The sequence below is a fragment of the Scyliorhinus canicula genome, chromosome 3 (genome assembly GCF_902713615.1).
Source record: "Scyliorhinus canicula chromosome 3, sScyCan1.1, whole genome shotgun sequence".
Lineage (NCBI taxonomy): Eukaryota > Metazoa > Chordata > Chondrichthyes > Carcharhiniformes > Scyliorhinidae > Scyliorhinus > Scyliorhinus canicula.
In genome coordinates, this window is record NC_052148.1 from 194,000,060 (window position 1) to 194,019,896 (window position 19,837).

At 43.3% G+C, this 19,837-nt stretch overlaps 1 protein-coding gene across 7 annotated transcripts in view; it reads right to left on the reverse strand.

Moving 5' to 3' along the window:
• Positions 1-19,837, reverse strand: part of slc10a7 (solute carrier family 10 member 7) — a 345,830-nt gene that overhangs the window by 315,679 nt on the left and 10,314 nt on the right. For 5 of the 7 annotated variants that reach the window (XM_038791942.1, XM_038791944.1, XM_038791945.1 and 2 more), the window contains exons 2-4: positions 17,219-17,301; positions 8,064-8,200; positions 4,060-4,135 (exon numbers count right to left, since the gene is read on the reverse strand). In XM_038791942.1, the coding sequence (XP_038647870.1) occupies positions 4,060-4,135; positions 8,064-8,200; positions 17,219-17,301 (296 nt within the window). Of the gene's footprint in view, positions 1-4,059; positions 4,136-8,063; positions 8,201-13,323; positions 13,371-17,218; positions 17,302-19,837 lie in introns of those variants that run through there. The other 2 variants (XM_038791943.1, XM_038791948.1) reach the window with 2 other exon arrangements.

Here is a 19,837-nt window from a genome sequence, read left to right on the forward strand (position 1 = left end):
GACCTTAATCTTCTCTAGCCTGAGAAACACTGCCATGTCACTGACCCACACCCCCGACTTTGGAGGCTCCGTGTCCCTCCATCCCAGCAAACTTCGTCTCCGGGCCACCAGGGAGACAAGTCCTTTCTCTCCCCCGCTGGGCTCCCGGATCTTCCGACTCTCCAAATATTGCCATCTCTGGACCCGGAGTCACCCTCCCTCCCAGAACCTCTGACATGACATCTGAGAATCCTTGCCGCAATCCCCTCAGCTTCGGACATGCCCAAAACATATGTATATGATTCGCCAGACATCCCCCGCACCTCCCACACCTGTTCAACACCTCCTCAAAAAACCTACTATCCGGGCCACAGTCATATGAGCCCTGTGGACCACCTTGAACTGAATCAGGCTACGCCTGGCACACGGCAAGGATGCATTGACTGTTTTTAGGGGCTTCTCCCATAGCCCAACTTCCAACTACCCTCCCATCCCCGAACTCGTCTTCCCACTTCCTCTTCACCTCCCTGATTGGGAACCCTCCCCATTCCATCAATTCCTTATATATTTCTGAGACCCTCCCCTCCCAATCCCTGTTTTTGACATCACCTTATCCTGTAGAGGGAGGCGAGGGAAGCTTGGAACCTGCCTCCGGACAAAGTTCCAGATACCGAAATCCGTTCCCACCCGGCAACTCAAACTCCTCCTCTAGCTCCTCCAGGCTCAGGAAACCCTCCTCAATGAAGAGATCCCCAAATCTTTCAATCCCTGCCCGCTGTCACCTCTTAAAGCCCCCATCCAGCACCCCCAGAGCGAACTGGTGACTGTCACAGATCGGTGACCACACCGACGCCCCCTCCAGTCTCACATGTTGCCTCCTTTGGGCTTTTCACAGTAACTTCATTTGAAGCCTACTTGTGACAATAAGCAATTTTCATTTCATTTCATTGCCCCCGCACTCCCAAGGCTGCCACTACCACTGGCTTGTGGAGTACCGAGCTGACGTGAACGGCAGAGATGCCGTTAACAGAGCTTCCAGGCTCGTGCCCTCACAAGATGTCGCCTCTACCCGCTCCCACACTACCCACTTCCTAACCATCAAAATATTAGCCGCCCAGTAGTAATTAATAAAGTTCGGAAGGGCCAAGCCTCCCTCCCCACGTCCCCGCTCAAGAAGAACCTTCTTCACCCCGGGGCTTTCCCAGCCCATATAAAACCCGAGATCGCCGCATTCATTTTCTTAAAAATGCCTTGGGGATAAAGATTGGGATGCACTGAAACACAAACAGCAATCGCAGGAGAAACATTTTCACATTCTGTACCCTCCCCGCCAATGACAGCGGGAGCACGTCCCACCTGCGGAAGTCCCCTTTCATTTGCTCAATTACCTTGCCCAAATTTAGTTTATGAAGCTGACCCCAGTCCCTTGCCACCTGACTCCCCAGATACCTAAAACTCTTTCTCACCACTCTGAACGGCATCTTCCTCAATCTCCTCTCCAGCCCCCTTGCCTGGATCGCGAAAACCTCGCTCCTGCTCATGTTTAGTTTGTAGCCTGAGGATCAGCTAAATTCCTCCAGTATTCCCATAATTCCTGCAAACCCCCCGCCAACGGGTCTGTTATATACAGGAGCAAATTGTCCACATAGAACGAGACCCTATGCTCCACCCCTCTCTCACCATCTCCCACCAAATGTTCAATGTCCTCAGCGCCATTGCCAAAGGCTCAATGGCCAGGGCAACAGTAGTGGGAGAGTGGGTATCCCTGCCTTGTCCCCTTGCACAGACTAAAATACTCTGACCGGGCCCGGTTGGTCTTTACATTCACTACCGGTGCCTGATATAGCAACCGGACCCAATCCACAAATCCTTACGCGAACCTTCCCAGGACATCCCACAGATACCTCCACTCCACCCGATCAAAGGCTTTCTCTGCATCCATGGCAACCACCACCTCGACCTCGCGCCCCTCCGCAGGCATCATTATCACATTTAGGAGCCGTCTAATATTGGACGTCAGGTGTCATCCCTTCACAAATCCCCTCTGGTCCTCCCCTATTGCCTCCGGGACACAATCCTTAATGCGTGTGGCCAAGACCTTTGCCAGCAATTTAGCATCCACATTCAACAGGGAGATCGGTCTATACGACCCACAACTCTCCAGATCCTTATCCGCTTCAAAATAAGGGAGATCGATGCTTGCGATAACGTTGCGGGGAGCACTCCCTGCTCCTTGGACTCATAAAAAGCCTTTACCAGCAGCGGCCCTAGCAACCCAGAAAACTTTTTATAGAACTCATCCGGGTATCCGTTAGGTCCCGGGACCTTACCCAATTGCATCGCCCCAACCCGTCTATAACCTCCCCAAGCTCGCTTCATACCCTCCTCCCTGGCAGGAGGTTCCAATTTATACAACCTACTGTAAAACTCCCTAAACACATCATTCACCCCCGCCGGATCCAAAACCAACTTCCCCTCTGTATCATTTACTTTCGCCGTCTCTTGTTTCCTCAGCTGGTGCGTCAACATCCTACTGGCTGTTTCCCCATATTCATACACCGCCCCCTTCACCCTCCTCAGCTGTCCCTCCGCCTTCCCGGTAGACAGGAGCCCAAATTCCAGTTGCAGTCTCTGGTGCTCCTTCAGAAGCCCGTCATCTGGAGACTCCGCATACCTCCTGTCCACCTGTAAAGTTTTGCCTACCAGCCTATCCAACTCCACCTGCTCAGTCTTCTCCTTATGTGCCCGAATTGAGGTGAGTTCCCCCCTGATAACCACCTTCAGTGCCTCCCACACCACCCCTGCCGAAACCTCACCTGTGTCATTGATCATTATATATCCCTGAATGGCCCCCCTCACCCGCTCGCACACCTCCTCCACCGCTAACAGCCCCACATCTAACCTCCATTGCGGCCGCTGGGCCTTTCCTTTGTTGACTTGCAGGTCTACCCCAGTGCGGGCGTGGTCTGATACCACAATTGCTGGGGCTTGCGCATCAGTGCCCTATGGGCCCGATCGACCTCCAGCGCTCGATCAAACGCACCTTCCCCAAGCAGTTTCTCAAACATCTTCCCCACATACGCACTAGCGTCCGATCCTTCGATTCCCTCCAGCAGACCCATGATCTGAATGTTCTGCCTCCGAGAACGATTTCCCAGGTCCTCCACTTTCTTCAGCAGCATCTGCTGGTCACTCAGCATCCCAATATCTGCTGCCATCGAGGTGGAATGGTCCTCATGCTTCCCCGCCACCTCCTCCAACCTCTGGATCGCCTGACCCTGGGCCGCCTGTCTCGTCTCCATGCGGTCAATCACCGCCTTGATCGAGTCCACTACCCAAGCCAGGTCCTCCACACTCTCCTTCCGTTGTTCTCATTTAAGAAGCTCACCAACTGAGGAGCTGACGGGGTCCGACCCTGTTCGTCCGGCATCTCCACGCACATTGTCCGCTCCTCACTCACCACCACCGCCTGGTTTGTTCTTTTCCGATGACTTTTGAGCCGCAGCTCCATAAACCGGGGGTACCTTTCTTCTGTTCTTGCTTCTACATCCTTTCTCTACAAATTTCCTGCAACAATCCGGCTTAAAAGCCACACAAAGACCACCATGAGCGGGAGCTACAAAAATGTGCAACCGCTCACTCCATGGTCGCCACCGGCAGTCTTTCACAGGATTGTTATAAAGCCAAATTTGACAACAAGCCACAAAAGGAAATATTTGGGCAATGACCAAAGCTTTGTCAAAGAAGTAGAGTTAAAGGAATGGCTTAACGGGAGAAAAAGAGGTAGAGAAGCAACAGGTTGAGGGAAGGAATTCCAGTGGCGACTAGGGGCTTTTCACAGTAACTTCATTGCAGTGTTAATGTAAGCCTACTTGTGACAATAAAGATTATTATAGATCTTATGGCTTTGGCAGCTGAGGCTCAGCCATCAATGATGGAGCCAAGAGCAAATTTCAAAATTAACCCCTGTATTATAAATTTACTCTTGGATAATATATTTGCTTTTAGTTTATTTATTAATGTACTTACCTTTAATAATCTGGTCTCATATATAATGATCAAAATATAAATCACACTCACCTCATTTCCACCAACCGCTTTGGTCAAGATTACAGCAGATGACACAGGAGGAGGCATGCAACCAACAGTCTGCAAACTAAAACATAAACGCAAAACAACCTTAGAACATTGGCATTTTTCACATCATGTTCAACAACAAACATTTACCCATTTCTTATTGTTCATGTCAGTAAATTAGCTGTGTTGCATAAACTTAACTCCTTAAAGCTCTCGCAGCATTTCATAACCATTCTGCAAATATTTGACTGCAATGTTCTTCAGTAACTTTAAGCATATTTTAGATACCAAGTAACTTTTGTGTCTCAGAAAAGCTCAATATTTTAAATTTATAGGAAATAAAATGTTTCTCTCATACTACAAATGTATAACACATTGCAATATTTACTGAACATCCCATGCTGAAACCTTGGGCAGGAATTTTATGTTCAAAACTTGTGGCCAGGGTTTAGAACAATTAGCATAAGAAAAGGGTTGTCAGGCAAGTTCTAAAAATACCAAAAAACTTTAATTGGCCAGTGGAATATGGTCAATCGTGTCCCTGTTATGCTTAGCTTGGCTCAAGACTTTTATTCATCCACTGTTCATAAACAGTTTGAAGCAGGGTGAAATACTTCTTTCTTATATCTGTACCAATAGCAGATCTCAACGGTTTTAATTTAAAAGCATACAAATGTCTTCAGTCATTCATACAAATTCATATTGCCATCTGAGGCTTCTAGTGGATTTTTACATTAGACTGGACACAGTCCTCTGAATAGGTAAATGGCATTTTGGTCTTTCTTCAATATGTAACTAATAAGGGACAAATTAAGAAATAAATACAGAAATGCTAGAAACAATCAGCAGGTTGTGCAGCATCTGTGGAGAGAGAAACAGAATTAACATTTCTGGTAAATGACCTTTCATCATCATCTTCTGTCAGCTTCTCCCATATTACTTGGGGTCACCAATTGCTGATTGATTACCATTTTACACCTCCTGTTAATCACCGATTCTTCTTCCAATATCACTGAGCTTCACCCGAAGAAGCAGTGCTCCGAAAGCTCGTGTTTGAAACAAACCTGTTGGACTTTAACCTGTGTTGTAAGACTTCTTACTGTGTTCACCCCAGTCCAACGCCGGCATCTCCATATCATCCAATATTACTGTGTAAGAGTGCTTCCTGTTTCTCCCCTTATTTCCCCTTTATTTTATTTCTGCTGTTGGATTTTTGACCATTGATGTTTAATGGACCTTTGCCTTTAAGACAAAGCAGCCTTTAATTCAAACAGGACAATCCAGAAGGCTGTGCTGTTTTAGATTGACCATCAGTGATTATCAGGATTTATTGATGTGACAGGTGGCCAATGAATTGATCCAAAATGGAGGTGCTCTGACCAGTAACAGGTGGTGATTGATTCTGTTCCCAATGAAATGGTTCAGAGATCTAAAGAGGTTTCTGTTTCGCTTTTGGCGGCTAAGGGAGAAAACTTCTTTCTTCCCACTCTGTTTTCTCCAGAAATAACCAGCAAATTCTCCACCAAAGGTCACTGTGGAAATCAACTCTCTCTCTGCAGAAAGTGCTGATGCAAGTAGAGACCAGAATCTGATAACACTCTCTGTGGAACAGGCTGGTCTGAAGCTCTCCTGGAAAAGCAGAGTAAAATATTGCCAGCTGCAAGGAAGATTATGAGCTGTAAGCCAGAGACTTTAAACCATGCTCACACTGTGAAGAAAGTGCACCAAATAACTCATTACCTGAAGCAAATACTCTTATTTTTTGACCTTAATCCTTATTATTTTTATCCCTTTCCGCCCCTCTGCTTTTGTCTGTCTTGTGTATAGGTAGGGGTTGGAGCAGTTAACGGTGGGAGGGCGGAATCAAGTATTAGCTTGACATTAAGCAGGTGTATTCTCAGCATATTTCATATTTGTTCTAGTTATAAATAAACAGTAATTGTGTTTAAACGTCCAAACCTGGTGACTGTGATTTGTGGGGCAGCCAAGGGTCAAAGAATTTGGGTATTTTTATAAGAATTATTGGTTAATTCACTTGTGTTGTGACCTGCGATACGTGTGGCTGAAATTGACCGCACAAGTGCCCAAGGTGTCGTAACATAAATTGGGGGCTCATCCGGGAATTTTGGAACGGTAAATGGTGAAGTTTGGGTTACAGTGTAAATTAAAAGTGACACCAGGTTGGTAGTGGTATAACAGAATGGCTCTGTAAGCTGCTAAGAGTTTTCGTAAGGTGGGTGACTTAACTCTGGCTTATTTAAAAGAACTTCACAAAGGTAAGCTAGTCGAACTGGTAGGTAAATGAAAAATAGAGGTACCAGTTGGAGCTAAAAAATAAAATAATAGAAAAAGAATAGACTATATGGGAGTCTTCACGTTCTCCCAGTGTCTGCATGGGTTTCCTTCAGGTGCTCCTGTTTTCTCCCGCAATCCAAAGATGTGCAGGTTAGATGGATTGGCCGTGCTAAAATGCCCTTAGTGTCCAAGATATGCAGGTTAATTGGGGTTATGGGGATAGAGCGGAGTTGAGGTCTAGGTGGTGTGTTCTTTTGTAGGGTTGGTGCAGACTCCAGGGGTTGAATGGCCTCCTTCTGATTAGAAATGGAGATGCTGCAAAAGGAAAGGGATCTGCAGCAAAAAGAAAGATTGAAAGAAATGGAGATGAAGCAAAAAGAAATGCAGATGAAATGAGGAGAGAGGAAGAAGAACGAGGGAGAAAGAGCAAAAAGAAAAAGAGTAAAACTTCCAGCTATAGAACTACAAATGAGCGAGTAGCTGCCAGAAAGTAGAGGGAAAATTAATCCTAGAACGGAACCCATTGGCGATTTGTTTAAATTTATACAGGCCCTCCCAAAATTCAATGAGAAGGAGGTAGAAACTTTTTTTTTTAAGGCTTTTGAGAGAAAAGCAACCCAAGACAAAAGTAGACATTACCCATGCAGAGTAAACTGAAGGGGGAGTGGGGCACAAGAAGTTTATGTTTTACTGTCAGAGCAGAAGTCTAAGAATTGTGTTGTGGTAAGAAGAGCTATTCTGGATGCATAGGAATTGGTTCCCGAAGCATATACGCAAAATATCCTCAATTTTAGGAGACAGTCAGGACAAAGTTATGAAGAATTTGAAAGAGCTAAGCAGAACAATTTTGTTAGGTGGGTGCGAACATTGGGAGTTGACACTACCCATGAGGCTCCAAGAGAGGTCTATCTCCTATAGTAAGAACCTATGTTGAAGACCAGAGGGTGAAGACTGTTGGGCAGGCAGCAATTATGGCTAACGATTACGAGCTAATCCATAAATGTAAACCTTTGTTCGAAGTGGGAGAGTGAAAGGAAGACAGGTAGCCACGGTAAAGAATGGATAGCTGGGAATGCTGCGAGATCTCCTCCCCAGACCTGGCAGGAAGGTACTAACGGTAGAGGTGAGACTTGGAAGCCTAGGTGTTACCTTTGTAACAAAATAGGACAGTTCATTTAGCATGTTGGAAGTTGCAAGGAAAGCCCATGGGACTTGTAGGAGTTCAGGAGGATTCTGAAAAGGGAACAAAAGAAGCGAATACTACAGAGCAGACTGAAGCTTGAACAGGACTTAGGAGACCCGAGGTAAACAGTTGGCTGGACAGCTGGTTCATGATCAGAGCAATGTTAATAGTGTTAGTTATATTTCCATACTGGTTGAGGGTATTCACCACCAGTCAGCTCGCCCCCTCAAAGGAGAGAGCAGCCTATGGTCATCTGAGACGATGGCGACTTTACATACTTCCTTCACCACATTTCTCATGTTTTACCAAATTAACTGTGCTTTTTTGAGGATAGAGTCATGAAGGAAATATTGAATGACCCTTCAGTGCAGACTATCAATCACATACATAAAAACTTTTAAAACCAGCAATTACAGGATTAGGTTTTTGGGTTAGGAAATCCTACATCACCAAAAATAATATTGCCGACATATCAAGCAATTTAGAAACTAAAATGCATTAAACACAGAATTGAGGGAAAAAATCTTACCCTTTCAAAAGCCATGGGTTTATAGATGTCAGCGCTAATAATTTAAGAAAAAACCAAATAGCAGCCGGAAAAAATCCAAGGGTAAAGATCTGTACAAACATGTGAAGTTTTACATGCATCAAAGCACTAGTCAGTTCCTGAAACATAAGGAGAAAAAAGTGGATTCAATTTTAAAATAACAAATTTACACAAGGGCAGGAATAAAGCTAAAATCAAACATTTTAATGTTTATGTTTTTTCAAACCTATAACTCAAACTAAATATGAAAGAAAATGTTCTAATGACCTTCTAGAAATGAAATTAAAATTGCTTATTGTCATGAGTAGGCTTCAATGAAGTTACTGTGAAAAGCCCCTAGTCGCCACATTCCAGCGCCTGTCCGGGGAGGCTGGTACGGGAATCGAACCGTGCTGCTGGCCTGCTTGGTCTGTTTTAAAAGCCAGCGATTTAGCCCAGTGAGCTAGATCTGCTCTACCTAGAATGTCCATCTTCTCAAATCTACGTTGTCTTTCAAATGTGTTTATATTTGATTTCTATCAAACATAAAACAACAGAATAAAAGCAAAATTGTGCAGATGGTGGAATCGGAAACAAAAATAAATGCTGGAAAAACTCTGCAGGTCTAGCAACATCTGTGGAAAGTAGAGATAATGGGTGGGGTTCTCTGTAGCCCGACGGCGATATAGTGATCGGCGATCGGGCGGGAAATGGATTCCGACGCCGAAATAGAGGCCGGCACCAGTTTGATGCCGATCCGCCATGTTCCGCCCCTTTCAAACTGGCAACATTGTGACGTGCGGCACTTCAGCGCCATTGGCGCCTCATCGGCCGGCTCACCCTTGATACTCCGACCCCGATGGGCCGAGTTCCCGAGGGCGCGGGACATGTGTGGTCTCAGCCGGTGAGCCGGCTGCAGACTGTGTCCAACGCCACCACAGTCGGCCGGAATCCGTGCCGCTGGCCAAGGGGGGGGCTTCTGCTAGGGCTGGGGGGAATGCTGGGGGATGGCCGGGGGTGGGCTGTGGGGACGCAGTTGGCGGATTAGGTTTTGCACATGACCGGCGCCATGTTGTACGACGCGACCAGTGCAGATCGCCAGCCGTACGCATGCGCAGTCTGAGACCCGGCCATTCTCTGGCCATTTTTGGCACGATCCGCGGGACTTTCACTCGGTGCCGTGCTAGCCCGTCACCAGTACCGGAATCGGTGAGGGGGGTGCTGAATATCCTGTCGTGAAAGTCAACACATACTATGCTGGTGTCAGCACTTCGTCTCCAAAACGGAGAATCCAGTCCAATGTCCCTCCTCAGATGCTGACAGACCTGCTGAGTCTTTCCAGCACTTTCTGTTTTTGCATAAAGCAGCAAACTAACAAATATCGCTTTGCAAATAATTTAACAGTGTGACAATGATTTCTAATCACTTCTATCCAGAAAAATGTAATAGCACAAACAAGAAATTAACCTGGGCTTAGTGGTAGCACTCTCCTCCCACCTCTCCCAAAGCCGGCTTTAGGTTTAAGGCACATGCCAGAAAATTAAGCACAATTTTGTTTTTATTCGTTCAAGCGCTGTGTGCATCGCTGGCAAAGCTAACATTGATTGCAAATTCCTAACTGCACTTGAGAAGGTGGTAGTCAGCTGCCTTACTGAATCATTACAGTCCTTGACCTGTAAGTAGACCCACATAGGGATGAAGTTCCAAGGTTTTGACTTAGTGAAAGTCAAGCAGTGAATTTACAACACAGAATGGGGGGAAGCAGGTTGTGCTTCCAAGCAGGTTGTGGAGTTCCAATGTACCTCCTGCCTTTGTTCGTCTAGGTGGCAAGAAGGTCACAGGTTTGGAAGGTGCTGTTGAAGGAGTCTTGGTGGGTTGCTGCTGTTTATCTTTGCAATGGTACACTGTGGCCACTGTGAGCTGGTGGTTACAGGAGTGAATGTTTAATGTGGTGAATGTGGTGCAATCCAGCAAACTCCTTTGCGTTTGATGTCATTCAGCTTTCTGAGTATTGCTCCACAAAGCCACAAAAGTGGTGAGTATTCTTGTGCCTTGTAGATGGTGGATGGGCTTTGGAGAGTCAGGAGATGAGTTACTCTCCACAGAATTTCCAGGCTCTGACTTGCTCTTGCTGGTCCCGTTAAGATTCCGGGTAATGATAAACACCAGGGTAATAACGGTTAGGGATTCAACAATGGCAATGCCTTTTGAATGTCATGGGGAGATGGTTAGGTGCTCTCTTGTTGGAGATGGTCATCGTTTTGCACCAATGTAGCATTTATGTTACTTGCAACTTATCAACTCAAGCCTGAAATATGTCCAGGTTTTGCTGCATATGGAAACAGCCAGATTCATTATCACACAAGTGATACTGAGCATAGTGCAATCATCAACACACATTCCTACATCTGATCTTCTGATCCAGGGGGAGAGGGGGGGTCACTGCTGAAGCAATTTACAACGGTTCAGCCGAGTTATAAGCTAGCCAAGTGCTGACTTCCAAATGAGATGTTAAAAGGAGGCCCCCAGGGCAGCACAGAGGCGCAGTGAGTTAGCCCTGCAGCCTCACAGCGCCGAGGTACCAGGTTCGATCCCGGCTCTGGGTCACCGTCTGTGTGGAGTTTGCACATTCTCCCCATGTTTGCGTGGGTTTCGCCCCCACAACCCAAAGATGTGCAGACTAGATGGATTGGCTACGCTAAATTGCCCCTTAACTGGAAAAAATTAATTGGGTACTCTAAATTATCAAAAAAAAGGAAGCCCCCCATTTCCCTTTCAGATGAACATAAACGGCCCTAGGGCAGTTAAGAAGGAAAAGAGGAACTTTTTTTAGTACCTTGGCTAATATTTATCAACCAACATTATTAAAATAGTTTCTGATCTCAATACATTTTGTAGTCCCTTGCTGTGCACAGATTGTTGCTGAATGTCCCAACATTAAAACAGTAACTACAGGGCAGCACAGTGGCGCTGTGGTTAGCACAGCACAGTTAGCACTGCTGCCTCACAACGCCAAGGACCCGGGTCACTGTCCGTGTGGAGTTTGCACATTCACACCGTGTCTGCGTGGTTCTCACCCCCACAATCCAAAGATGTGCAGGGTAGGTGGATTGGTCATGCTAAATTGCCCCTAAATTTAAAAAAAAATTGGGTACTCTAAAAAAGGCAATAACTACACTTCAAAAGTACTTAATTGTTTTGAGGACTTTGGCTGTCCTCAAGATGTTAAAGACATTATATAAGACAAATTCTTTCTTTCATGATACTTAAAGAGGAAGCAAAGTAATGGTCTATATCACTATGGAAATATGAATAAAAGTGGTGTGATGGCTTTTGATCTGTTTAAAATCAGCATTTGTTAATTTTTAATTTTGGACTGAATAGTAAATACAGTACTTTATTACTATAACAATTTTAAAAACAACTATCATTTTCATGGAACCTTACCACAATGTAAAAACATTGCCAAGTGCTAAACATAGTATGTGTTCCACTGACTGAAGTCACTATTGTTAAGTGGATAAATATTAATGCCACACAGCAAGCTCCCATCAGTAATGAAATGTGAAGGGGTTCTAGCAGGATCTTGCAGAGGGATGCTAGGCCGCAACATTTATTGTGGGGCCGGGTTTACTGGTCATCATTTCCAACAAATGCCAACCTGCTTTCAGCTGCTGGAAAGCCATGGGAATCTAAAGCAGTAGCTACGGGGTGGCATGGTAGCACAGTTGCTTCATAGCACCAGGGACCCGAGTTCGATTCCCATGTTGGGGCACTATCTGTGTGGAGTCTGCACATTCTCCCCGTGTCTGCACGAGTTTCCTCCAGGTGTTCCGGTTTCCTCCCACAAGTCCCAAAGACGTGCTTGTTTGGTGAATTGGGTATTCTGAATTCTCCCTCAGTGTACCCGAACAGGCGTCGTAGTGTGATGACTAAGGGATCTTCACAGTAACTTAATTGCAGTGTTAATGTAAGCCTATTTGTGACACTAATAAAGATTATTATTTCCCATTTTGCCCCAGATTAAAATACAATCAGCGAAACATATTGTAACTATGTTATGATTACTTATGTAACTCGGTAAAATAAATTGATTCAGAGTTAAGAACCATCTCATGTTACAATCCATTGTTTTTGAAAGCCAGAGTGCGAGCTAATGGAAATCCAACACAGGTCTAATAGCTAGATATAATTATCAGGCACATTGATTTTCCCAGGAAAATTACCAAACGCTTACCCAAGCATGAGGCAAGGATAGATACTCTCAAAAAGTATGAGATTAGGGATTCATCCATGAAAGAGATTTAAGATATGAGAATCAAATTAAACTAGGATAGGAGGTTCTCAAATACTTAAAATGGAACCATTTGTTTATTCTAATTCTTGGTTACTGATGTTGTCAGTTCCATAATACATTATATCATCTAAAAATGTGCAGTTATAAAAATAATCGAATTGAGTTAGGCAGTAAGCCTTGCAGCAAACTATTTTTCCATTCCAGCATTTTCCCACAAATCCATAATCACATTTCAAAGTAAACTGCTGGTTGTGAGTGTTTGGGAGGTTTTGAGGGCATGAAAGGCATTATATAGAATCACAGAATCCCGACAATGCAGAAGGAGGCCATTCAGCCCATTGAGGCTGCACCAACCCTCTGAAAGCACACCCTACCTAGGACCACTCCCCCGCCCTATCCCCGTAACCCTATCTAACCTGCACATCTTTGGACTATGGGAGAAAACTGGAACACCCAAAAGAAGCCAACGCAGACACAGGGAGAATGTACAAACTCCACACAGTCACCCAAGGCCAGAATTGAACCCGGGTCCCTAGTACTGCGAGGCCACCGTGCCACTCTAAATAAATACAAGTTCTTCGTTTTGATGAATTCCCTGGTCCAGTTGAATAGCTCAAAGTTCTGAAAACGGAGTACAATTCAATATTCTGAGGAGAATATGCTATGTGGAAATTATTTATTTGAAGTATATCTTACAACAAATGAAGTCCATGTTTAACGTTTTATGATTCCAGAATTAAACTATGACTTTCACGATCGCAAATTTGTATCCAGTCATGTGAGGGAACCTCTTAAGGGTTCCAAGGGCTTGAAAAAAAATTGTCAGAATCATTTGGTTGATCACTTTTGAGGTGTTTGGTTCAATTCACTTTTTTGGGTTCTTGATTCATTATGTTTCCTGCAGCATCTGCTGGCTGATTTTTAATTGACTCAAATATCCTATTTATGAAATGCAAATGAACAAACCTCTAATTTAAAGATCGGGGTTAGTGAGTTGATCATGGATTTTTGCCCTAGGAAGATGCAACAAATTTTTATTACAGTGATATACATGGAGTCTTTTAAAGCTGATATCAGAATTTCATTAGAATGCAAAGATAATCTCAAATATGTCACAAATGAGGAATTTGTCTTGCAAGTGCCTACAGTTCAATTGTTGGTTATAAAGAGTTAAAAAAATAAACTGCTAGCTACATCAGGATATTATTCCAAGCTTAACTCAATACCAATGTTGCAAATTTCACTGATACCCCATATAATAGAATCTATAGAATCAAGTAAAATCAATTATTAAGGAGGCTATAGCAGGAATTTTAGAAAATCTTAATGCAATCAGGCAATGTCAACATGATTTTCTGAAAGGGTAATTGAGTAATTGATTAGAGTTCATTGAGAAGTAACAAGCAACTTGGATACAGTGGAACCTGTAGATCTTCCCAAAAGGCATTTGAGAAGGTGCCAACTCAAAGTTTCCGACACAAAATAACAGCACACAGTGGAGGGGGTAACATATTAGCATGGATAAAGGATTGATTACTTAACAGGAAGCAGAGACTAGGGATAGTTTGAGTTGGCAACATGTGACTAGTGGAATGCCACAGGGATCAGTGGCCTCAAATGTTTATGATCTATAATCAATGATTTGGGATGATGGGACCATATGTCAGTTGTAAATTTGCTGATGACACAAAGATAGGTAGGAGAGAAAGTTGTAAAGAGGACATAAGAGTTTGCAAAAGTATATAGATAGGTTAAGTGAGTGGACAAAAACTTGGCCGATAGGAGTATAATATGGGAAAATGTGAACTTGTCCACTTTCGTAGCAAGAATAGAAAAGCAGCATATTATTTAAAAGGAGAAAGATTGCAGGTCTCAGTTGTAGCCATTGACCAGAAACTTAACTGGACTAGCCATATGAACACTGTGCCTACAAGAGGAAGTCAGAGTCAAGGAATTCTATGATGAATAACTCACCTCCTGATTCTCCCAAGCTTGTCCACAATCTGCAAGCCACGAGTCAGGAGAGTGATGGAATACTCTCCCCTTACCTAGAATCACAGAATCCCAACAGTGCAGAAAGAGGCCATTTGGCCCATCGCGTCTGTACCACCCTTCTGTTAGGGCACCCTACCTAGGCCCAATCCCCCACCCTATCCCCTAACCCTACCTAGGGGCATTTTTGAATAGCCAAACCACCTAACCTGCAAATCTTTGGGAGGAAACTGGAGCACCCGGAGAAAACCCACGCAGACACGGGAAGAAAGTGGGGTCACTCACGTGAAACATTAACCCTGTTTCTCTCGCCACAGATACTTCCTGGCCTGCTAACTATTTCCATCATTTTCTGTTTTTATTTCCGATTTCCAGCATCTTGTTGCTTTTATATGGAAAATCTCTAAGTGCTTTCAGGGATATTTAAAGAAGAGTAACTGATCAAATCTAAGTTGGTTTTACATTTCTAAAATCTCAAAGTGCCAATTAAGGGCGGAACAATGGCGCAGTGGTTAGCACTGCTGCCTCACGGCGCTGAGGTCCCAGGTTCGATCCTGGTCCCAGGTCATTATCCGTGTGGAGTTTGCACATTCTCCCCATGTCTGCATGGGTCTAACCCCCACAAACCAAAATGATGTGCAGGGTAGATGGATTTGCCACGCTACATTGCCGCTTAATTGGGAAAAAAAAAATAATTAGGCACTCTAAATTTAAAAAGAAAAGTGCCAAGTAAAATAAGAAATGAACAACGCAAGTATAAAAGCTATTCACAAAGAATTGGAGTCTGCAGGGGCTAAATAAATAGCCCTCCCAAAAAACAGGTGCAGGAACTTGCTCCCTAAGAACACTGTAGGTGTACCTGCACCACATGGACTGCAGCGGTTCAAGAAGGCAGCTCACCACCAAAGAGACCCTTCAGACACACAGACAAAAAAGCAGTGGGGGCATACAGGTTAATGTCAGCAGTTGAGCCCTAAGGATGAACATACACTGCTGCAACAAGTTTCCCGTACCAGCCTCCCCGGACAGGCGCCGGAATGTGGCGACTAGGGGCTTTTCACAGTAACTTCATCGAAGCCTACTCGTGACAATAAGCGATTTTCATTTTCAATTACCTCATGGGAGTGGCCACGGTAGGTAAATGCATCTTTAAATGCCATACCTTGTCAACTGCAACAGTAGCCTCAGTAACTGTTCAAATCACCACCATCTCATGTGGGGCAGTTTAGCATACTGGGCTAAATCGCTGGCTTTGAAAGCAGACCAAGGCAGGCCAGCAGCACGGTTCAATTCCCGTACCAGCCTCCCTGAACAGGCGCCGGAATGTGGCGACTAGAGGCTTTTCACAGTAACTTCATTGAAGCCTACACATGACAATAAGCTATTTTAATTTAATTTCATAATTTACCCATCTACAATATTAATCAAGATCTGTACTTAACATTCCTATGCTTCACCCCACCTGCAAATACTTCGCATTGCTGCAAGCCTCACACCCACATACTTGCAAACACTGCCAAATATTCAAACACAAGCCACATCAGCAAATATAATTGCAGGACATTTGCTGATAGTCGTGCCGCTCTTGGACAAGGTGGTGCACAACCAGTGGCAGAATGAGGCAACTGAGGGTGAACTGACGTGCCCACGTGCGTTAACCCCCATGGAGACATCAATGCTGGCCATTATTGGGACAGCCAATGTTGTGCCTCTGGTCAGAATTGATGTTGAAACCAAAAATGAAGATGTTATCATACTTAATCCCAGGCTGAACTTCCATGAAATGGCAATCAGAGTCGGACTACCACTCTGCGCCTACTTTTTTAAACTTTGTAATCAGTGCAGGGCAGCATGCTCCTGAGGCTTTCAGTTGAACGCTATTGAATTGGAGGCAAGGAGGCCACGCCACCTTTTATAAGACACTAGGAGGAATGAAACCTGTTGGGTGGGTGGGTGGGTGAGTATAGGTGAGGGGAAATAATCAGGGGTGGCAGGGCTCCGTTTGAGAGGGTACTGAGAATGGGACTGGAGGACACCCATGGAGGAGGGCAGAACCCATCCAGAAGCTAGAAGTGGTTTTAATTCTTCTCAACTTTTTTTGGATAACTATTGGTACAAGACAGTCTGAACCATCCAAAGAAGACCCCTAATTTTTAATCTGTGCCTCCTAGTTCTAGACTCTCCCACAAGGAAAACATCCTTTCAACATCAACCCTGTTATGTCCCCTCAGCATCTTACATGTTTCAATAAGATTACCTCTCAGGCCCAACCTTCTCAACCTTTCCTCTTAAGATAAGCCCTTTATCCCAGGAATCAGTGAAGTGAATTTCCTCTGAACTACTTGATATCCCTTAAGTAAGGAGAACAAAAATGTATACAGTACATCTAGGATGTAGTCTAATTAAGGCTCCGTACAGCTGTACTTTTATACATAATTCCCTGCAGTAAAAGCCAATATTCCATTCAAATACTATGTTATTCTTCTATTCTGCCTGCCAAAGTGGACAAGTTCACATGTACGACAATAGATCTTTAAAAATATGCTGCATTTTGTATCAATTAATGCATCTATTAATGTCGGCTTCCTACTTTGAAAAAGACAAAACCATTTTCAAAATTATTATGTTAATATAAAAAAACATACACTGGATAGAATACAGGCACCAACTCCACATACTAATTACTGGATACAACTAACCGTAGCATAGAATAGCTAAAATATAATTTTGTCATGGTTTATACAAGATACAAATCATTAAAAATGAAATACAAATTAAATACTAAATGGCCAATGCTGTACAAGCCCACAGTTTGATGTGATAGTTATGATGCGATAGTTATGATAGTTATGAATCATAAAAAGCCTACCTCAGTCTTTAATGAGAGTCCACTGTTTAAAAATATAGTTGAAACAGCAACATACGTTATCGTAATCTCTGGCCTCAATGGTCCTATATATTAAAAATATATAATAATTTTAATTATAAAATCTCTCATCCTCAATCCTCCCTAAAATAGCCATTGCACAGATTTTATTTTGCATTAGTCAATGGTAATTAGTAAGTATTAATCTAAAACAAATATGTTAAAATAATTGATTATTTTCTAAATGGTAAGTGATTACACTGGTTTTTTATTTTGATTGACTGATTGATTTATTGTCACGTGTACCGAAGTACAGTGAAAAGCATTTTTCTACGACTAAGGGAATGTACACAGTAGACAAAAAGAATAATCGACAAAGTACATTGACAAATAGTGATTGGTTACAGTGCGGAACAAAGCAAATACATGAGCAAGAGCAGCATAGGGCGTCCTGAATAGTGTTCTTACAGGGAACAGATCAGTCCGAGGGAGAGTCGAAGAGTCTAGTAGCTGTGGGAAAAAGCCATAGAATATTAAATTACTAATAAAAATAACATCTTAATTGTAAATATACCCAAATTTGAAGTGTTACAGTTTTCATGCAAAAACAATGGGCAAGTTTACGGATTTGAAATCGAAACATTTCACAGCCTCTTTTATATATAATACGTATAAACTAAATCGGATACACATTTTCATATTATACTGCAGTGGAAGTCAGCATACGTAGTCGGCAAGAATATCTGGCCTCCCCGCAGCGTGTTTCTCGACGGCGGGATCTTCAGGTCCCACCACTGTCAATGGGATTTCCCATTAACTCCACCGCCCCATGCCACCGAGAAACCCGTGGCAGGAGTTTGCCATCTGCAGGATCAGAATCCCTGCCAGCGTGAACCGATGCAAGATCTCATCCTGTATCTTTTCTCTGTATAAATTGTTAAATAAAATTAACACTGAAATGATTCTCAGAAAAATGTTCATTTCTCTCCCAAAACATGAAAAATATTTTTGAATTATGTAGAAGCATACTTATTTCAATTAGATTAATTTATTGGGTTTAGCAATGTTATCTGTTCTCCAGTTTGACTCATATTCAACTGAAATTGAATATTAATTTTCTCAAACTTTTAAGCATAAATTAAAATGTGTAATAAAATAGAAGTGCATTAATTCATTTGAATTTCTGGAAATGTTTCATCACATTCTCTAGGAATAATGTACTTGTCTTATCAACTTTATCAACTAATATGATTGCATTTCATTAGGCCTGTTACTTTCATGAAGAAACTAAACAAAGTTTATACAACCACGTTTTCAAGAGTGAACAAATAAGCTTGCTTATGGGATTTGTTACAATTATCAAGAACATTATTTTTTGAAATTCAGTCCCTGTTACAGAGATAAAAGCAGCAGCATATTTGGGCACTAGTTTACAGAAGCCGCAAACAAACCAGTGACCAGATAATCTGTTCTTGAAAAAGATAAAAGACCCCCCACAGGTCAGAGAAGAATTTGGAGTGACAGGGTGTCGTCAGTTCTCATGGGCCATGTAGGAATCAACGATGTAGGCAGAAATAGGAATGTGGTTCTGCTGAGGCAGTTTCAGGAAGTAGGATACGAATCAATTAATAGAACCCCAAAGACTATAATCTCTGGGTTAATTCCTGAGACACATATAAATTGGCCTCGGATTAATCAAGAGTCTTGAATGCGTGGAAGACGGAGATGTCTATTCATGGGGCATGACACCAGAAATGGAGAAAGAGGAAACTGTTCTGTTGGGCTTCACACAAACTTGGTTGGGACCTGTGCCAAATAACTCGGGTTGGAGGCAGGGTTTTCAACTAAATTAGGATTGGGTGGGGAAGAGTTCAGGTGAGTGAAAATTTATAAATCTAAAGAGAAAAGTCAAAGCCATAAAGCAATGTCACGATTTGGGTAAAGATGGGCCAGATGGGATTTATCCTAGGATTCTCTGGGAAGCCAGGGAGGAGATTGCAGAGCCTTTGTCCTTGATCTTTATGTCGTCTTTGTCGACAGGAATAGTGCCGGAAGACTGGAGGGTAGCAAATGTTGTCCCCTTGTTCAAGAAGGGGAGTAGAGACAACCCTGGTAATTATAGACCAGTGAGCCTTACTTCGGTTGTGGGTAAAATGTTGGAAAAGGTTATAAGAGATAGGGTTTATAATCATCTTGAAAAGAACAAGTTGATTAGCGATAGTCAACACGGTTTTGTGAAGGGTAGGTCATGCCTCACAAACCTTATTGAGTTTTTTGAGAAGGTGACCAAACAGGTGGATGAGGGTAAAGCGGTTGATGTGGTGTATATGGATTTCAGTAAGGCGTTTGATAAGGTTCCCCATGGTAGGCTATTGCAGAAAATAAGAAAGTATGGGATTGAAGGTGATTTAGCGGTTTGGATCAGTAATTGGCTAGCTGAAAGAAGACAGAGGGTGGTGGTTGATGGCAAATGTTCATCCTGGAGTTCAGTTACTAGTGGTGTACCGCAAGGATCTGTTTTGGGGCCACTGCTGTTTGTCATTTTTATAAATGACCTGGAAGAGGGTGTAGAAGGATGGGTTAGTAAATTTGCAGATGACACGAAGGTTGGTGGAGTTGTGG